The 19,931-nt window shown below is 40.1% G+C and overlaps 1 protein-coding gene across 2 annotated transcripts in view; it reads left to right on the top strand.

Moving 5' to 3' along the window:
• AFAP1 (actin filament associated protein 1) overlaps nucleotides 1-14,012 on the top strand; it is a 123,715-nt gene extending 109,703 nt beyond the window's left edge. The window contains exons 13-17 of one of the 2 annotated variants that reach the window (XM_067298265.1): nucleotides 2,204-2,318; nucleotides 4,166-4,330; nucleotides 4,925-5,115; nucleotides 5,643-5,804; nucleotides 10,519-14,012. In XM_067298265.1, coding sequence (XP_067154366.1) covers nucleotides 2,204-2,318; nucleotides 4,166-4,330; nucleotides 4,925-5,115; nucleotides 5,643-5,804; nucleotides 10,519-10,545 — 660 coding nt within the window. In that variant the 3' untranslated portion in view covers nucleotides 10,546-14,012. Of the gene's footprint in view, nucleotides 1-2,203; nucleotides 2,319-4,165; nucleotides 4,331-4,924; nucleotides 5,116-5,642; nucleotides 5,805-8,940; nucleotides 9,009-10,518 lie in introns of those variants that run through there. The other variant, XM_067298264.1, reaches the window with a different exon arrangement.
• The last annotated feature ends 5,919 nt before the right edge of the window (nucleotides 14,013-19,931 follow it).

The following is a 19,931-nucleotide window of genomic DNA, read 5'->3' as shown; positions in this document are numbered from 1 at the left end:
CCACTTAAAGAACTAGCATGACATTTCTTCTTGTGCCCCTTCAGTGTTAGAGTTATCAATTGAAAATACAGTCTATGAAACAGTAAGGGGGTAGGATAGTACCGGCTTGCTCGTATAGCAGAAGATCCAAAGGACTGAGGTTACCAGACATGTAATACAGGGCTTCCTTTCCACACTGTGTCCCCCTGCACTTTTCCTGGTAGTCTGACTCAAGTTTAAGTGATAAGGCTATGCTTGCTAGACGTGAAGGGCCTTCTGTGGTCAAAGAACTTACTAATGTTTTAATTTCACTTAGGTTCTGCATGGTGTATTGTTTACTAACTGCAAAAGTATGTGTGTTGCAGTGGGAACCGGAAGATGGCTTTCCTACTTCTCGTAGCAGGAACATTGGAGAAGAAATGCTTTATGATAATGCAGGCCTGTACGATAACTTGCCGTCTCCAAAAATCTTTGCGCGCTATCCATCAGCGGACAGAAAAGCCAATAGGTTATCTGCTGACAAACTATCCTCTAACCATTACAAACACCCTGTCTCCTCCAATCTGTCTTCTGCTCAGTCTGTCACTAATACCTCTGCTATGGGGAGGGGATCTATCTCACAGGTACTGTACTATTTAATACTGTAACAAAGCTTCTTATTTTTGGCTGTTTTGTTTATTCATTGTTATTTTAAGGACCTTGGACTGTTTCAGTCAGTTAGTCTTTATCACTGATGTGCTCAGAGTTTGGTCATGAGCCACTGCAAATGGAACAGTTTTGCTAAGCTGTAAACCCCGATGTGGAAGTACTGTCTCCTTATGGTACCTGTAAAGGCCTTTCCCACAGTTTCATGATGATTTGCATATGTAGAAAATAACAAAAGAACACATGTGACTTTCCAAATGTAACTTCAATGCGTATCTAGTTTTCTGCTTTCTCCTTAGGCCTGGTGATGACTTCAAAAAAAAAAAAAAAAGCATCTCTAGAATGACTAATTGTATATTATATATACTATAGCTATATATATATATGTATAGATACATGTATAGCATATTCTATAATATATACTGTGTATGTACTATATTTAAATAACTGCCTGCTATTTTCTTCCCCTGAAAAAAATCTAAGCCTGTGTCTGTGCTGTTTTCTGAGGGTGGCTCAGGCTTGTGGACCTGAGACGAAATGGAAGTGCAGAGAGCACATGAAGTCCTCTGTGCTCAGCCTTAGTAGGCAGCCAGGCCCTGGAGAGAGGCCTGCCACAGCAGGGAGACGCGAGGGCATCCCTCGCTCATGGGGACCGACTCCGGAGGCTGTGGCCGTGCCCTGAAAGCTGAGGGATGGTATAAGCACTGGGGAAACACAGGCGGGAACCTGTGAATGTATCGCGAAGACATCAGAGATTCAGTCTAATCTGAAATAGAACAGTTAGCTAAGTATTTCACATGTACAATGTACCTGTCATATTATGTGTTAACTTAATCCCTGCAAAAAACTTTGTATCAGAATATTAGAAGTAGCAGAATCGGAGACGGACCCGAGCAATATATTTCCTGGACTGCTAGTCTGCCATAGCAGGCAACTCATTGCACTGTCAGTTCATTCTTTATTCTTGTGACATTTCCAAAGCTTTTAGAAGCAGGTGAACATAGTACGCCACATGTATGTCCCGTGCTTGGCTAATACTTTGTGGCTGGAAACTCTTAAGGTTAGTGAGGACACTGTTTCTCTTCCCTGGGTTCAGTTCATAGCAGGGGTGCACTCCGACTGCATACGAAATGGGCCGTTTCTGGTAATCGTGTGAGCTTGTCTGGCCATTGTGAGAGTATGCCCTTTTTAAGTTAAAAAAAAATAAATTAATTATTAACTGAAGTTTGTGTAAAAGGAAATTGGTATATTAGTGCCTAATATTTAAAAAATGTGTAGTAAATGTATTATTTTGAACAAAGATCTATGTACCACAGTGATGTAAAGGTCAGACAGCAAACAGGAAGCGGTTCCTGGTGGTTACTGTTGTTGGAGCTCGCTGAGTAGCAGTGGCAGGGCTCAGTGACGAAATCTCTAGAGGAAGCGCTGTCTCCAGCTGAATCAATTAAGTCTATTAAAAGGATCCTCTAAGCAGGCAGCTTTATGTCCCGCTGTCAAGCTTTGCCCTTGATGAGAGGGTGACTGTAATGCCAGTGGTACAGTAATAACCGGATCCTATTTGTGCTTTGTTTTCAAACAGTTTAAAGGCAAGAAACCTCCTGCAACTGCTAATGGGATCACAGGAAAAGGGAGAACTTTAAATAGCCAACCAAAGAAATCTGAATCAGTGTCGTGCGTGAAGCGCACAGTATCCAGTAAGTCTATCTCCTCGCAGCTGCCGTGTGTGAAAGCAGTTGTGAGGTTGCCAAAGTAGCTTTCTTCCTAGCAAACAAGGTAAAGGCCACTATGGGTCTTCTGTGGCCGAGAGGCTGGGCTGGAGATGCCACCAGCACTTGGGACAGGAGCTCCCGTGTGAATTGGCGACTCTTTATCACTCCAGACGTTCCCGAGGGCAAAATGATGTCATACACAGGACAATAATTATGAAATATGGCTGAGAAAAAAAAATCATGACCAACGCAGGAAAGAATCCAGTAACCATTCTTCCTTTCGGAGCAAAGAGTAATTCTGTATTCCTGTTGCGACAGAGGGGTGAGAAGCTAGGAAAGACACTTGAAGGACTTTTTATGTTGCTCATAAGTGGAATTATTCTTATCCCTAATGAAAAAGATAGATATAACAAAATAATGAAGACTACACAGCTCAAAAGGTTCCTGGAAGAGATGAGATTTCAGCTGGTGAGGGGCAAATAGAGAAAGAGAAGTCTCCTTGACAGGTGGATTGCCTGTAGGTAATTTGAGTGCTTCCTTTCTGAGATAAAAGCTCATTAAAGGAACTTTATACTAAGAAAGGAAGATTTGGGGAGAGACTTGTCTGATTTCCAGTCCTAGAAAAAGAGCCTTGGGTAATTAAAAACAAGCCTAGCAGGGATTTTTTTGTTTAAAGAAGATAAGATGGAAAAGAGATATAATTGTGTTCTTAAAACATGGCAAAGACTTCTGCTAGAGAAAGAATGAATATGGTTTTGGAGCCCAAGGTAGATTTTTAAGAAGTCATGCATTTAATGGGAACAAGAGAGATTTGGGTTACACATTAGGAAAACAATATATATTTTTCTGACTATACAGGTGGATTGGCACTGGAATAGATAGTTGTGGGAGGTAAAGGAATCTCTTACTAAAGACCGACTAAAACAGGTTTGACAACTATTTGTCAGGAATGATTTAGGTACAGTTGACTCTGTCTTCAGATATGTGGCCAAAAAGTGATCTGTTTAGATGACCTATTTTCTTTGAGTCTGTGACTGGAACACATATAGAAGTGGCTCTGATATAAATTGGAACACAAATATGAAATATGAGCCATGAATTTTAATTTCTGTGGGAAATTTAAAAAAAAGATCTTAAGTATCAAAAAAGTGAGCATATCATGTTCTCTTACATCAGGTGAGAAAAGATGTGTGCTTAAAGTACTGAAGCCTTCTCTTGAAGTAGAAATGGAAACTAGGCAAAAAGGGCAAATGGGTACTTTTTCCTCTGACCCCTTCCAATTAAAAATCAAGGGTTCAGAGATAAAAAAGAGCCCAGTTTCCATTCTCTGAACCGCAGGCAAAGACAAGGCTATTTATAAAACCAGAGTACTATAAGGTAATTGGTATTTCTCTTTTTTTTTCCCCATATAAATCTAGAGAGAAAAAAAAAAAATCTCTCTTGTATCATTAGTAGCTGTGCTTCAGAACTCAGCGGGAATCACGAAATGTGAGGAAAAGCCAGTGGAACAGAACTGTTAAGCTGGTTTCTCAAAACATGAACTAGTTTATGTGATGTTGCGTTTCAGGGAGTAGGTTAAGGTTTTACTGTTAGTTTACCCAAGGCACTGAGGCCAAGAGCTGCCGAAACAGCTGAGGAGGCACGTGTGCGTGTGCATACACACACGCTGCAAAAGCCTGTTTGATTGAGCCAAAGTTAAGCTGAGAATAAATTCAGAGGCTATGTATTTGTGATCGTGCTTTCTCCTGTCTTAAACTGTGATAAGTTCCTTTGAAAGCGAGCGGGCAGGCAACAACCGGATCAAATATGTAACGGCAATGTAATATGTGCAGATGCCGAGCAGTACAAATACGGCAAGAACCGCGTGGAGGCGGACGCGAAGCGGTTGCAGAGCAAAGAGGAGGAACTGCTAAAGAGGAAAGAAGCGCTCCGGAATCGGCTGGCGCAGCTCCGAAAGGAAAGAAAGGATCTCCGCGCTGCCATCGAAGTCAATGCTGGTATGGGGGGGCTCTCTGGGCTGACTGCTGCACTTGGTCCATTTACTGACCCGAGTGGATTTACCTTCTAGGCTGAAGATGTACCACTACATGAGGTTTGGTTTTGAAATTAAAGTGCACTCTGTAATGGCTATATTTGGGTGGTTGGTTTTTTTTTTTTACATATATATATGTGTACATATATATGTATATATATATTCATACATATGTGCACATACACACAGGTTAACTAGATGCATTTGTGTTAGCTAGAGATGACAGTGGTGGGGAGTGAAGCCGCTCATTCGCAAGCAGTCTGTGGGAACAAGTTGTGTTGTGACTGGCTAATTATACTTTAGTGACATGGGAAAACAACAAAACAACTACCGGTTTGAAACTAGATAGAAACCTAGGGAAGGGACCTCAAAGAAAGCGTTTGTTTTTTTTCTGCTAAACATCTTCCCTGAAAAAAAAGGTTTTTGCTAAGTATGTAATTTTTTTGTGAAGTCAGTGATTTTTAGAGACCTTGTTCCTTGTTTTCTTTTAGAGAAAATAGGTTTTGTAAGTGTTAATTTAAGCTTCTTGTTGAAATAACAACATTGCTCTGGGTGACAGGCAGGAAAACTCAAGTGATTCTCGAAGACAAGCTGAAGAAGCTGGAGGAGGAATGTAAGCAGAAGGAGGCTGAGCGTGTAAACCTGGAGCTGGAGCTGACGGAGGTGAAGGAGAGCCTGAAGAAAGCCTTGGCGGGCGGCATCACACTGGGCTTGGCTATCGAGCCCAAATCAGGAACATCAAGCCCGCAGGTATGCACAGCCAGTAAACACTCAAATCCGACTGCCATGGGCTGTGAGTGCTCAGTGTCCGATGAAAAGAGTGGGAATTGAGTGTTTTCAGAAGGTTCATTAAACCCAGGAAGTAAGAACAGAACTAAATTCCTTTCTGCATTATTTGCGTTCTGCACCTGCATCTGGTGTACTTTCTACAGCAACGGGGATTAGGTAGACAGGGGAATCATAGGCACTGTGTATGTAATTATTATTCATATTATGATTTTATAGCAGGGTCAATGAGCGATGTGTTGATCCCTCCATATGACCCACTGTTGTTTAATGACAGAGAATGAAAATTAATTGTCATCACAGCACATGTGCTTTGATTTGTTTTATTTTGTTTCAACTTCTTTTTCATTTTTTCCATCTCTATTATGACTTTTTTTTAATGAGTATGATCTTTTTTTAAAAAAAAATCTGCATTTCTAAGTCTAGATAGATAATATTGCCTATGTGACTATTTGGAGGCAACTCAGTGTAGGGTTTTTACTCTTTATTAGTCCCCAATTTTCAAGCACCGAACTTTGGAAAACTCGCCTATCTCCAGCTGTGACACTAGTGATACTGAATGTTCAATACCTGTGAACAGCGCAGCAGCTCTGAAGCGACCTCCCTCGTCAAATAATTCTCCATGTCGAGGCCACGTACTCCGAAAAGCAAAGGTGAGAAGCCTTGCGTCTAGTTTTCTTTTTGTGTCCTTTTCCTTACTTTTTTTTTAAATCTTTTTGTTTGTGGAGAGAGAGAGATAGACTGCTGCTGCTTAAATTTCTGTGGGTGAAATTTAGCTTCAAGAAGAGACTGTGCCATGTCTAAATTATTTACATTACTATATAAATACTGCATGTTTATCCTCCAGTCAGGAATGACTTTTGGGAAGCATTTGCAGAAGAAGAATTGAAAAATACGTTGGGAGAAAGATTTGGCTGTTTTTCTCTCTCTCCCTGTTTTTCTCTCTGTTCCTTTATAAATTTCATTTGCAAGGTAAGTGGTCTGTGCTTTAGCCAGTCCATTAAAATTGAGAAAGGTACACTAATTTTTGTAGCTGATAAGTGGTTAAGAGCATTGTTATAGTAAGTTTTCTGAAACAAGATAATATTGTATCTAATCAGCTGATGCAAGAACAGAATAGTTGTAAGCATAGTAACTGAAAATGTGTTGTGCAAGTATCTACCCTTAATGTACATTTAAAGTAGGAATTGAATTAATTGAATTTAGCCTGACAAGTACCAGGCTGAAGTTTGTGTTCCTATAGCATTGTTACTGTTTTTTAATGTTTGTGCTTTCCATTAAATGAGATTTGCACGACAGTTCTTGAGGGCTAAATTGGCCAGCAATGTAAAAATGTTCCTGCGTAGCATGCAGGCAGCATGTAAGCAAGGGTGACAGGAACAGCATTGGCCCAAGCTTTTGTTGTTTTAGTTTTTCACTGCTAATTGTAATTATAAACAATAATAATCAGAGACATCTGCTTTCCATAATGCGCTCCATTCTGTTGTTCAAAAGAATGACATTTTCTGTAAAGTAGGGATTGTTTTGAAGTAATTTTTGTTAAGAGCAGCTACATTGCTTTCATCGATTATACACATTTACAGAGTTTGAGCATTATGGTGCCTAAATCTGCTAGATACTAAAAAATCATCAAGTCAACAAATGATTTGCTTTTATGGCACATGCTACTCTCTCCCTGCCTTCCTACCCACCTCAGCTAACCTCTCTGCGTCCCCCAGGCCACGAGCTGCTTCCCTTGCCGTGTCATCTGCGGGACCCTTGCACCCTCTGCAGCCAGCGAGCCCCCCCCCCCCGCTTTTCCATGGGTGTCAGTGGCCTTTCCCCATCACTTGGCCTGACTCATTTTCATGCAATTCAGAATAATGAAACTTGGAATAATTGGTTTCAGCTCTATTTAACTTTGATGCTTGCTGCTTCTGTTTCAAACCCACAAAAGGATTTGTGTACTCTAAAACTTCAACTCCAGTTATGTCATAATTTGTCTCATAAAAGCTAGCATCTTTAACTATACACTTTGTCTTAGATTTGCGTGTCAGCATAGCATTACTAGGGGTCCGCAGTCTAGCGGGTAGAGCACAGCCCTTGCAAAAGGGAGTGTGGATTGGGTTCAGTCTTGCTACACACTAGGCAGGCACGTTAAAGCCAGCCAGCCATTTAATCTTTACAGAGACTAAAGAGAAACCAGGACACAATAAAACCTGAAAAATTTTGGTGTAAAGAATACCTTACAGCTGTAGTTAATTTCTGTGCTCAGCATATACCATATAGGAAAGACTGCTGCGCTGCTTGACTTTGCTGATGGTCCTTTGGTGGGCATGATAGGTTGGTCAAGTTCTTTCACAGAGGAATCTTGGGCATAAGCTGAGGCTAATCAGAAAGGATACAGAGCTCCTAAGCACAGTTCTCATCATGGGAAAAATAAAGTATCCAATTCAGCCTTAACAGCTTTTTCCTAAAAGCCTCATGCACTAAATGTTAACAGTGAAATTTTTCAGACTTAGCTAGTGCAACCCAAGCTGTGCTGCACCCATTTGCCCTGTGCTGCGGCCAAGTTCTGCCATCAGGTATGCATCTGCAGCACGCCCCGCTTCCCGCGGGAGCGAGCGGACGTACGCGAGGGTGGGATCTGGCTCGCGGGTGTTTTGGCCTGCTGCAGTTCTGAGCGAGCCCAGGCCTCCTGGACGCGGCTGAGCAAAGGGAGTCACACGTGAGCATCCCGAGAGCAGAACTTGGCGCTGGGCGCGTGAAAGCGCAGTATGTGGGAGTGAGGCTGATTTCATGTCCATGCTAACGCTTGTGTCTTCAGCAACTGGCAAAGCTCCCAATGTTATGAAAGGTTGTATAACCCTTGAAAACGTTGGATTTTCTTCTTTTTTTTTTTTTTTGCTCTCTCCAATGTGTATTGCTAACCATCGAACGCCTCCTTTCTTGCTCTTCCTTGCACTCCCCTCCTTGCTCGCCAGCCCCAGCGCGTGGATTTGCTATTCACCCACCTCCTGTTTGCCACCAGCCTCGTGTCACTGCTGTGCTGATGAGCCCGTAGCACTGCCACACTCCTGCTAGGGCAGCGGCTGCTTCAAAACGTGCAGCTGAGTTTGTTAGCAGTGTCGCAGTGTTGGACTCCAGCGGAGCGGCAAAGAGCTCGAACGGGGCAGCTTGCTCGAAAGGCAGAGTCTGAAAGTGCTGCTTCACCAGGCTGGCGCTGCTTGGTGCATCAGTGCGACAGGGAGGCACAGAGACGTGGGAATGCAGCTGGAGCAGAGCAGCATGGATCAAACACTGCTTTAAGTCTTACCATCCAGCTGCACCTTTTTTATAAAGTCGCAGGGTTTGGTAACGATTTTTTTTTTTAAAAAAGAGGACAGATTTGGTGTTAAATGTAGGAGTTATCAGCAGTTTGGGGAGCTGAGTATTTAGGGCAAACACTGTACATGTACACATACATTTATTTGGATTTTTAACTTTCCTGACTTTAATTTAAATATTTTTTAATTTTTTTTTAGAAAGTAATGATGCATATTTCTAAGTAGCCAGAAATAATTTTTTAATTGTGATTTTGTTCATCTCTATTTGGCTGGAAATTGGAACTGTATTAAAATATGCAAAATAACAATTTGCATTGGCATTGCTAGTTAAGTAAAATACTTTAAATACCCTTGCTATATAAGAAAAACAATTATTTAAACATGCTTCATATTTAAAATCAGTTCCTAAAACCAAAATGTTATGCAATGATCAATGCAGTTTCCTGCACTGAATGTCAGCAGCTTCCATTTTGCTTATGTCCAGGGTCTGGAGACAAAAACAAGCTCTTCCAGTTTTTCAGCTCCCGGTCAATGCTGAGTTAAAGATTCTTTCATGGGCTTGAACTAGCTGGAGAATTGGAAACAAAGAAAACGTTCCTCCCGCACCTGCAGAAGAAGCTGCTGCTTTCAAGGGTTACTTAACACTTTAAGAAACTGTGTTCCCAGTTGCTTAGCCAATGACTTCCTTTAGAGCTTTGGCAGCTTATATATGGGGAATATAGATTTAATATTCTTTTTAAAAAGTAACCTATCCAAATAACCACCACTATAGTGTTTAAAATTCAGGTTTATCATAATTTGAGATGTAAAACTGAATATTAAAACTGCATTGCATTTTACTTTTAATTTAATTTTTAATTAAACTTTAAGTGCCATTTAAATTTAAAAATAGGAATAAATAAAAAATTTAAAATGTTATCTACCTACTTTAAAGCCAGAATTTTTTCTTCTAGCCCTAAAGCCACCAACTGTGATCTCTCCTGTTGCTTTACCATGGTTGAAAAGCAGTCATGGTCATGCAGCTGTTTAGCCAAACTAATGCCATTACTGCTTCCAGCAGCAGAAACAGATATTTGCTTGTATAAGTAACAGTTTTCAGCTAGAGCTCTTAAACATTGTGGAATGAGTGTTAAATTCAGGAATTCAGATCGGGAGCCAAGAAGCCGGCTGCCTGCAGAGCATCTCTGCCGAGCGATGGGTGGGAGATGCATTTGGAGACCCCGGTCCTGGCCAGGGAGCAGCTCTGCAATCGCTCCGCAGAGATTACATCGGGCTGGAGGCTAAAAGTGCTTCATATAGTCAGCATTTCCTCCTGGCCGTAAGGGCATAACTCGGTGAACACGTACAGCATGGCTGTCCTCGGCTGCGCCTATCCCTCTTCGTATCTGCTGCTCCTGTCCTCGTCTGCCAGGTGGGGAAAGCGAGGCCTGGAAAAGCAAAGTGACGTCTTTAATTTACACAGCAATAGCTCAATTCAGATTATGTATATGGGAAAAAAATGCGCAGTTACTAAACCTGCTTTTCTTCAGTGCCAGGTCTTTGCCCTGCCCTGTAAGTCTCTCTACCTCAGTAAGACTCACTTTTTAGCCATAGAAATGGGCGTCCACTGTGATTTTATCATAAAAAATTGAAGAGTTTAACAATCATTTGGTGGTATCTCTTCTTTATGAGAGATACTGAGTTTTTCTTTTTCTCTCTTGTAACTCCTGTATTCCAGATCTGCCTCTCTCCTGCTCAGCTCCAGCCGACTGTTTTAGCCCCACTGCAGTTTGCACATTTTCTCCCTAAGTGCCCTCTGCAGCAAACCAACATGGCTTGTTTGCAGTGCGCAAGGAAAAAGCTGCCATATATAGCTCCGCGGAGGGGAAGCTGTGCGTGAACTGCATCAGGACCTACTTGTTAGCATTCCCTAACTAATTTGTGGGCAGAAGGCTGGATCCAGTAGAGTCAATGGAAAAACTGTTACTGACCTCAGCTGGCTTTGGCTTAGCAGAGCTGATGACATCAGTGAAATACCCTGATTTCTCTAATATTTTCCATATCTTTTTTTCCCCCCTTCCAGGAATGGGAGATGAAAAATGGAACATAAGTATAGCAAAACCACTCACTTTCCATAAAGGCCTTACCTATTATGGACCAAGACACAGGCTGCAAAAGACTCATCTGTAAAGTGGTATCGAGTGATACAACATAAGAGGTTTTATAATTCTGTTAAGTTAATGGTAGCTTGGCCCTCATTTGCCTGTATTCCCTCTACTGTATTGCTGTGTAACTACGTGTGCCCCTTTTTATTACCTTAACTCCTTATTTCCAACTTCATTTGTACAGAAAATGAAAACCAAAAGCCAAAACAGTGATAGTAAGTAAAAAAGGAGCATATAGTTGCCATGGAAAGTTTACTTTGCGGAAACAGTTTAGACCAGCAATGTTAATGATACTGCATCAGATGGCCTGAACAGCACTGAGGACTGGTGCGTTATTTAAGACCAATGTGAAATCATTTCAAATAAGATGTACTCTTACAGGTAATACCGACTTTCAGGATTCTGCCAGAGCGGTCGCTGAGAGAAGACTTGTTCTTTTGTAGTGATTTTGCCATTAGCTGTTCACAGGGCAAAAGAAAAATGAAGAAATGTGTTCACAGAAATGGCATGACTTGCTGGAACTGGGAAGTCAGGACTCTTCAGTGCCACTGTCCTCTGTGGTGATTAGAGACCATGGAGCGACACAACTCAGCTGTGAAGCATTTTTTGATACTTTTTAGACAGATGCTTTTGTCATTGTGACATAAAAAGCTGCCATACTTTTAAAAATGCGTTTTAATACATTCTTTTTTATTACTATTTTGAAGCACCAGTCATTTTCAAAGGTCATATTTTCTAAGAATGATTTCTCCTGTTTTTTTTAAAAGCCAGGTATTACTTCATTTCTGTACTTTTCAAAAAGAAAAAAAATTAATCCTCAACAGAAAATGGCAACTCAGAATAGCTTATGCAGTCGTTTTGTTTTTTTATAATGCAGTATTGTTAAACTTGAGTTGTAGAACACTGCTGTACTTGGTTTCCTTAGCCTTTTCTGACCTCAGCTGTTATTTTGTGAGGAAGACAGACTGAAAGGATGATAATTTCCAGCCTCTCTTTATAAACGATTTTACAAACAATTGGGGAATTTTTCAGACAGGACTCTATTTCTGTTTACTAGGAAACTGTGCCTTGCATTTTAGCCTGTAGAATTACAGAAATCTCTGTGTCTTTGTCTCTATCCATGTCACTCCTGAGGCTACATGCAGTAAATTGCCAAAGAAGTCCTTCAAAATCTCAAGATTAGCTTAAAAATCAGGAGAGAGAACAAACAACAAGTTGGGCTCTTTTAATCTATCCTCTGTGGGTTTTTTAAGCCTTCAGAGAGCCTTCAATCACATTCTCAAGATTTTTCTCCTCAACTGTAAGGACTAGAAAATGACTTTAATTAAGAAATTTAAAATACTACTCATATTTTGAGATAATCACAAGATGTTAGAGCCAGAATCTTGATAATTAGTCAAGACTCGCACTTAAAATCACAGAAGTTGGCAACACAGCAGTTACCAAGGATCAAATCCTGTTATCATCCAGGCCTACAGTTTGCCTGTTACCTCTAGTAAGAAACATCTGTAACTGTTTAAGTGTACGCTGGTAGTCCAAGCTTGGATGGATGCCAGAGGACATCCTGCAGGAGCAGGCCTGGGACCATGGCGCAGAGTTATCAAAAAGACGTGGCGCTTAGCAGCTCCCCTAAATCAGACCATGGTGAATGCTGAGGGCTTTTGAAAAGCAGGTCCATAATGGTCCACCTGTAAGGGCTTTATCCTGTTTCCAAGTGAAATTAGTGCCAGGGATCCCACGGACCTTAATAGAGCAGAAATGAGGTGCAAAATTACAATTATTACTCTTTGCTTCCTGGGAGTCTGCTTTGTGCAGCGTGCTTCAGGAATGCAATGCAGTAAGGAAGCAAGTGTCAGCATGGTTTTCATTGAAAACAGGATTTTTATTTTATTTTAGGTCATCTGCTTACTTATTAACTCTTCATAAGTGGAGGGCACACTCTACACTGTATGACTATGGACTAAACAGTATCAAGTATCCCATAAATATTAGCAGAAGCAAATTTGAAGCAAAAGTAAGTTCATTTAGGCTTTTTATTTCAAATTAAGTTATTTATTTGTATATTTCAATAAATATTTAATTTATATCTGTACATATTTATGATGCAAATTAGGCATCTAGTCAACATTTGCAATGATGTAACCATTGCCATTAACAAGTGGTCCCACATCAAGTACCGCAGACCCATCGAAAGCCAAATTATTCTGAGGCAGTCTCATTTACCTAACATTGGCATTGTAGCTTCCACCCCTTATGCCTTTAAAAGCGTGTGGAGAGAACAGGGCTTCTTCTTAATCTCCACCCGAGCGCAAATTCCTCTCGCGGCCGAGGGTGCGTGGCGCACCCTGGGCGATGCCGCGGCCGTGGGGCTCCCTGCCTGCGCCCGCACCGGCCCCGAAAGTCGCCCCGGCCCCAAGTAGCCGTGAGCGAATGTCTCTCCTGTCCCACGAGAAGGGGTCGCAATTCGCGTTTCGTGACATGTCCATTCGATACAATGGCCAAGGTCTTGTAAGGAAGAAAGCAACAAACTCCCAGAAATAACCTCGCTGTAGACCACATTCAGTGCTGTGAAATACACTCCGTTTTGTTGAATAGTACTATTGCTGTACAATTTTTTTTTATAAAAAGCAACAGAACTTGTATTTTCAATGTTTTTAGATTTCAGAATCACCAGGCAAAGTCAGCAATAGAGCAGTATGACTTTTTTTTTTTAAAGAAAATTCTTGTATTTTAAACCATTGCATTTCTATGTCTTTCAAGATAATGTTACACTTGTGCTTCCTCAGCAAACTCCTATTACCGTACCAGGTGCTTTTTATATTGTTTTTTGTTATGGGTGATGCTTTTTTAAAAAACAGATCATAATTTGGGGGGATCAAAGGGTTTTTTTTAAATGAGATGATTGTGGCAATTTGATTTTTCAAATGGAGAATGCTTTCGTACCAATTTTCATTTCAGTCACTTTCAAATTAATTGGCCCAGGCTGTATGTTGTAAAATAATGTTCTCATATTAAGAATGTAATTATTTCCTTATTGTATTTTTTAAAAAACAAAATCATATTTAAAAATCTCTGTGAAAAAAACATGAAAGAAACATGAAGAAAGTTTTTGTTTTATTTTTGTTATTGGATATGTTGGCAGTGCCCATTATAATTGACTGTAAATATAGTCTTTCTACTGTATTTCTCGATGTATTTAAGTTTTTTGACACACATTCATGGAAACTTCTGTAAAAAAAAAAAAAATCCAAAATAGACCCACCTACAAATGTGTGTCTTAGTAGCTTCAACTAACTTTCTGCCTTTCTAGTTTATTCTCCAGAAAGTCTTGCAGAGTGTGAAAAAAGACTGGCACCCGGTAGGTGCGACAGATTCGAGATCATTATTAATAAAGTTACCTGTCAAAAAGGGAGTATTTGCCTTTCTGTCCTGTTCCGTGGGGTTTGTCAGTATAAGCAGCACCGGGCACGTGAGCAGGCCTTCTGCAAGAGCCGTCCTGAAAGGGAGATGGTTCTCCCATGCCGAAAAGCCCCAAAGGCTAGGTGAGAAGTGGTGTTTCTTTGTATCGGGCCTGTCTCCCCTTCACCTGGGCAGTGACTTCCTGCAACTTGAATACCCGTATATGTAAGGGATGCCCCACCAAGGGAAATGGAAATTCCGTGTATTTCGAGCTCATAGCAGAAGGCCCCTGTGCTGCCGTGCTGTTCCCCTGCAGTTCACGGGCAGGTGCTCTGACAGGGTCTGCAGACCAACCTTACACCCAAACACGGCCCCCACGCGGGTGGCTTCTCCTTACACCAGCAGGAGGAACCGAGCTCACTGTCGCTATCTGCTCCTGGAGTCCTCAGTTCGCTGGGAAATGGAAAAGGCCTGATAAGGATAAACAACCACTCGCAAGCTGGTAAACAAGCAAGCAAACAAACAAGGGCAAAAATTCTACGTTTGTTTTAGTGGCAGCAAATAGCTCTAGCCCTTCCTGACCAAACCGACACAATATATGCCTTCTGCAACACAACATCCCGGCTGGGCTGTAGTAACACATCATGCAGTGCACCAAATGCCTTCATGGTAAAGATAAAATTAAGACAACTGCTCTGCACAAGAACTTGCACAAACAGGTGATAAAAGGAGAAAGACACCCACCTGCCATCTATGATACCTCCGTCACCTGCTTCAGGACCCGTAGAAACCAAAGGCTGGGCCCCCAATGTATTAAATTAATGGGGCAAGTTCAAAACAACTACACAGAGGTACTTTCATCTACTGTATAATTCAGCGACGGAACTCTTTGCCACAAAATGTTATGGATGCTAAAAGTTTACACAGGTTCAAAAGCAATAAAGGAAATTCATGGAAGAAAAGAATTAATTAAGTGCTACTAAATACAAAGCTACCAGCTCTGGAGCAGAAAGCTCCAGCTCCACAAACTGATGGGGGCTGGAAGCACTTACCGGGACAGTATCCTCACATACTTCCCCTTTCTTAGGCTCTTCCCCAAGCAGCTACTCTTAGCTACTATAAAAATGTGTTTGTATGAACAGTGTAACTGAGCTTACAATCTATATCAAGCCAATTTGTGGGGCAATATTTCTTTTATTTCAGCTCTTTAAAATTATTTACATTGAATTTCTTTGCCATTTTCATACTGACAAATGAAGCTTTCTTTCACAAAAGACTATTTAATTTGTTCCTCCACCAGTTACAAAAACATTCTTTCTTATAAAATAATGTATCATATTCTTTTCAATTTGATTTTTAAAGCATGCATCTGACTTATCAAGACAGTGCAATGTCATTCCTTCAGAATTGACTAGGTAACTGAAATAATTAAATTATATCAAGGATATTCCTCTTCAATAATCTCTCCTGATGACAAGGAAGTAATTTTCCAATTAGATTTTGCTTCACTCAGTAGAATTATAGCTACATGGTCCTGAGTTGAACTTGAGATGCAAAAAGCTTCATTCCTGGCTTCATTATTAATTTGTAAATAGACTGATAATTGCTGTTACTGAATTATTTCTTGAAAGTAGTACTTTTTAAACCTTTTTTTAAACTTTTTTTTTTGGAAGATTAGCTTGTGGCATGATGTTGTAATGGTGAGAATGTATCCTTTTATTCCTTTTATCACATTAAAAATGGACTGAGCAGCTTTTTTTAGAATTTTACTTCAACTTTTGAAAACCATGAGGGTCAAAGTACAGTAACATTTTCACCACAGCAGCTGGATTCATAAGAAAGCAAAGTGTCTTTCAAGACATAAATCACAAAAACAAAAAAAATGGGAAAGCAAGCCGTGGCTTAATGCAAAACAGGAAAAATTACTGGCTGATGTTTATGACTCAGAAGTTTTATTATAGAGACATAATTTATGACGATGTTGAAACTGGTTAGGCTTTGAAACAACATAGCAATTAATATGGTTTTGAGGAGGACAGCAAAGAAAATAGAAGTGAAGAAAACTGATTATCTTATTCTTTTTCCATGGAAATTGGTTTCTGAAGTAGAGAGGCCTTTCAGATTAAAGATTAGCAAATTTGATTAGGTGTCTCATTTATGGCAACAGCTTGTCTGTGTCTGTTCTCCCTCCCACCCTTCCAACTTGGGAGCTTTTCTCTGAAATATCTGTTGGAACATCATTAAAAGAGAGACTATAGAGTTTCTTTTGGTTTTGTTTTTACTCTTTTTATCACAAAATACTGAATTTGGAAAGCGAAGTGTAGTCTCTTGAGATTCAACAGGCTGCTTTTTTAGTGATAAATTGCAGTTTAAAGTCTCAGCTAGCCACAATACAGAATTAGAGAAACTAAAATGACAATCATCTTAATGTTTTCAAGCTCAGCTGCACAAGTAGGGAAAACCTCAAGTTCTTTTCTGAACCCAAGCTTACATTTGGCAGGACATGCCACTGGATAGGACCATATACCCCCATCTGCCAGCTTCCTTTAGCAACTAAGTCTTTCAGTGGTGCATTCGGGAAAGGTCTGAACTAGGGCAGAGCATTCAGTCTAAGAAAATTAAGTTTAAACTTACATTTCACGTGATTTTCCTTTCCATTGCCCATCTTCTGATCCTCAAAATACACCCACTCCATGAATAAATACTCCATTCTTTGTCCCATTAAAACCTCATTATAGTGTATAAAACTTCTATGGCTGATTTATAAAATTGGCACAGATATGTTCTTGCTCTATTCTGATGTGAGGTTTAATAAGACTTCACATTACACACACACAGCCACAATGCTCAGCAACATATCTGTTCTTCCCTGTTGTGGGCGTTAGGCAGTGAAAAGCACTGTCAAGGTTTTATTTTACCAGATTCGGGATTTGACTGGGAAGGCCAGCCTGTAGAGCAGCAACCACCTCTCAGCGAACCACAAATCGCATTTGAACAGTTAATGCCACACTAAGTCAGCAGCAGCTTACCTCAAAACTTTGAACCAGGCAAGAATTTCCAAACTGCAGGGATGCAGAGCATATTCTGACCTTAGAAATCCACCAACCTTAGCAAAGAAACACAGCACCTGCAGGGATCAGTAACAGAAGAACACTGCGAGAGCTGGGGCCCAGTCCTTACACACAGCTAGCTTAAGGACAGGTTTTGATTTGCAGACCCTTCAGTTTTGCAAGAAAGATGCACAACCCATATAGTATGTGCAACTCGTCAGGAAACAAGTAGAATAAAGGAAGGAAAAATAAATAAGGAGCAAGTAGTGTACGAAGAAGCCAATGAAAATGAAAGGCACAGGAAGGGCAGAACAACACACGCAATTTTATTCTATTTATAGCTCTCTATCACAGGGACACCAAAATTAAAATCTTTTGAATTATTTAATTCTTTAGCCGGACAGAAATACTAAGCATTCAGTTCATCTGAGCTTTAGAAGAACATACAATACTTTCTTTTTCTTTTACGGTAATTGCATGGCTTCAGCCTCACCACAGTGTGTCACCCTCAGGCCAATTATACTGCAGCTGAACTCTACTCCTAGGGAAAAAGGAAAAAGGACAGGTCTTGCTCTAATGTAGAGGATGAAGGTTTGCTACAGCCTTTGATTTCAGTGTTGCTAAAGTTGGTAAGTTTGCTCCTAGTGACTGACAAATAAAAACAAACAAAAACTCTGGGGACTGGTTAAAGCCTTTTCCCCTCTCTGTGAGCTATTTCACAAGAAAAACAAAGCAACAAATAGTTTAGAACCAGATTTTATTAAAGAAAAACCTGTAGTGCAGGTTCTCAAGACAAATGCATACCTTTGGATGCAGTGGAGTACACAGGTACGTATACAGTAGTTTGCCTGCTACATGTTTGGAAGCTGAAAAAGACTGTGATAAACTATATTGCACAGTTTATCAGCATCATTAAAAGTTGCCAAAAACTTGGTTGTGGGTCACTAACAGATAACTTGGTTATGTGTGTGCACTACATATTGCACAAGACTTTTGATTAAGCTATTAATTGTGCAATTGAATCACAGTTAATTGTTACATTAAGCATATTCAAACATATATTTGATTCTTTTCTCAAAAACAGCACGTCACTACAAAACTGCCATTAAATGTTACATATTTACAAAAAAATATACAAATAACATGTTTCCCCATTTATGACAATGCACCAATTACGGATTAATTTAATTCTTCCCTTGAGTCCTATTACTGTGTACAAAGAAGCCTAGACAAAGTCAAGGTCTCTTGAAACAAAAATAGGAAAGGGCATGTAGTGTTTTCACAAGTATTAAAATGTGCAAAGGCAAAAGGAAAGGACTACATACTCGCGTATGTTAAAGGTACATACTACAGTATATCGATTACCACTAAGAGCCTTTATGTGGATCACAACGGCCCCTTGTCAGAAATCCAGTTATAAACGTGGTGTTAAGCATCTGCTGATCATACTCAGAAAAAGCGGTTGTATTAAAAGACTAAGAAAGCTCTATCTTCATTGTAATTCTCTTACATCTGTACAAAGTACTCTCATACTAACCATAGGAATAAGAATTATAGGTCAAAATCAGCCAATTACCTGTGTGAGTACAGACATAGCAAGAAAAAGACTGATTTTAGCCCCACCTACATGTCAAATTCACAGTGGATGAGACAGTGGAATTGCATGGTCATAAATGAAGGTAGAATTTGGCCTAGCAATGACAAATAAATAATGCTCCATACTAACAATGGGGTAGCGAGAAATGCTCTGGGAATCTTCACAAGTTGTATGTCAAGTCTAGTTCTTATTTTATTGGCTTTCATATTCTTACCAAGAGCTGTAGCTCTAATTAGTCCAAAAGTCTGATTTTGGCTTGGTCTAATTGCCAGATTTTTCTCCTTTATTCACATGGGTAATGCCAGCAAAATCTTTATCTATCTATGAGAGTATGGAATGAAAGATTCTGGATCCACATGTGTTGAAGTAGCCCAAAATGTACTGTAAATATGATGGCATTCATCCTTTACTTTTAAAATGGAAACTTCTTCCATTCCAGATCTCTACAAATCTTTCTCCAATACTTAATCCATGCTGAATTCATGTTCCGAGTCCAGCTTCATAAATACAAATAATGATACTATCCATACCTTTATTTAGGCAAGGAAGGGCAATTGCTGATGTCTTTTAAAACCACACTTACAACACAGGCATTTGTGATATTCTTTAGAACCACCTTCCTTTTTGCAAAGAATGTGTATGGGTACTGGAATACTATGGGTGATGGAAAGGGAAATCAGAGTAGCTGTTGACATTTATACAAAGAAGTGGTAAGATAAAGCACAAACACTGGAAGCTTCCCAAAGAGCCCTGCCAGATGATCAAGTTCTCTACCTCAACCAATCTGCTATTCCTTTACAAATTTTTTTCTTGTATTTTTCTCAGTCACAAAAAAGCAACTCAGAAGAGACTGGGATCAAGAGGGTAGAATTCAGGTATACTTCTCCATTTGATTAGGTTTTCCTTCCACAGTCTGCTGCCCTGCAGCAAGTGCAGCTCATGGGATACACCCATGAGATAATAAATCATAACCTGTCAGTGACAAATAAAAAAAGGAGCTACACTCAAATGTTTGGTGCGTATGAGAAACGGAAGAACTCTCTATTGCTAAAATTAAAATTCAGCAACTTCCAGTCACATGTTCAGTAAACTCCGGTGTCTAGCGTTTACTCTCAGGAATACTATTGCTACTCAACGAATCAATTCATCCTCTCCAAAAATTGCAAAGTTACAGGACATAGAGCGATTCTAGCAAATTATATTTCAAGCATCGTAAATCCAAGACACAGACTCCACAAAATTACTTTTCTCCCTTGCCTCCTAGCCCAGTGCTGTGCTAAGGGGC

Source organism: Apteryx mantelli, chromosome 5, assembly GCF_036417845.1.
Source record: "Apteryx mantelli isolate bAptMan1 chromosome 5, bAptMan1.hap1, whole genome shotgun sequence".
In the NCBI taxonomy this organism is placed as follows: domain Eukaryota; kingdom Metazoa; phylum Chordata; class Aves; order Apterygiformes; family Apterygidae; genus Apteryx; species Apteryx mantelli.
The sequence above is the reverse complement of the archived record's forward strand: the minus strand, read 5'-3'. Positions and strand labels throughout refer to the sequence as shown.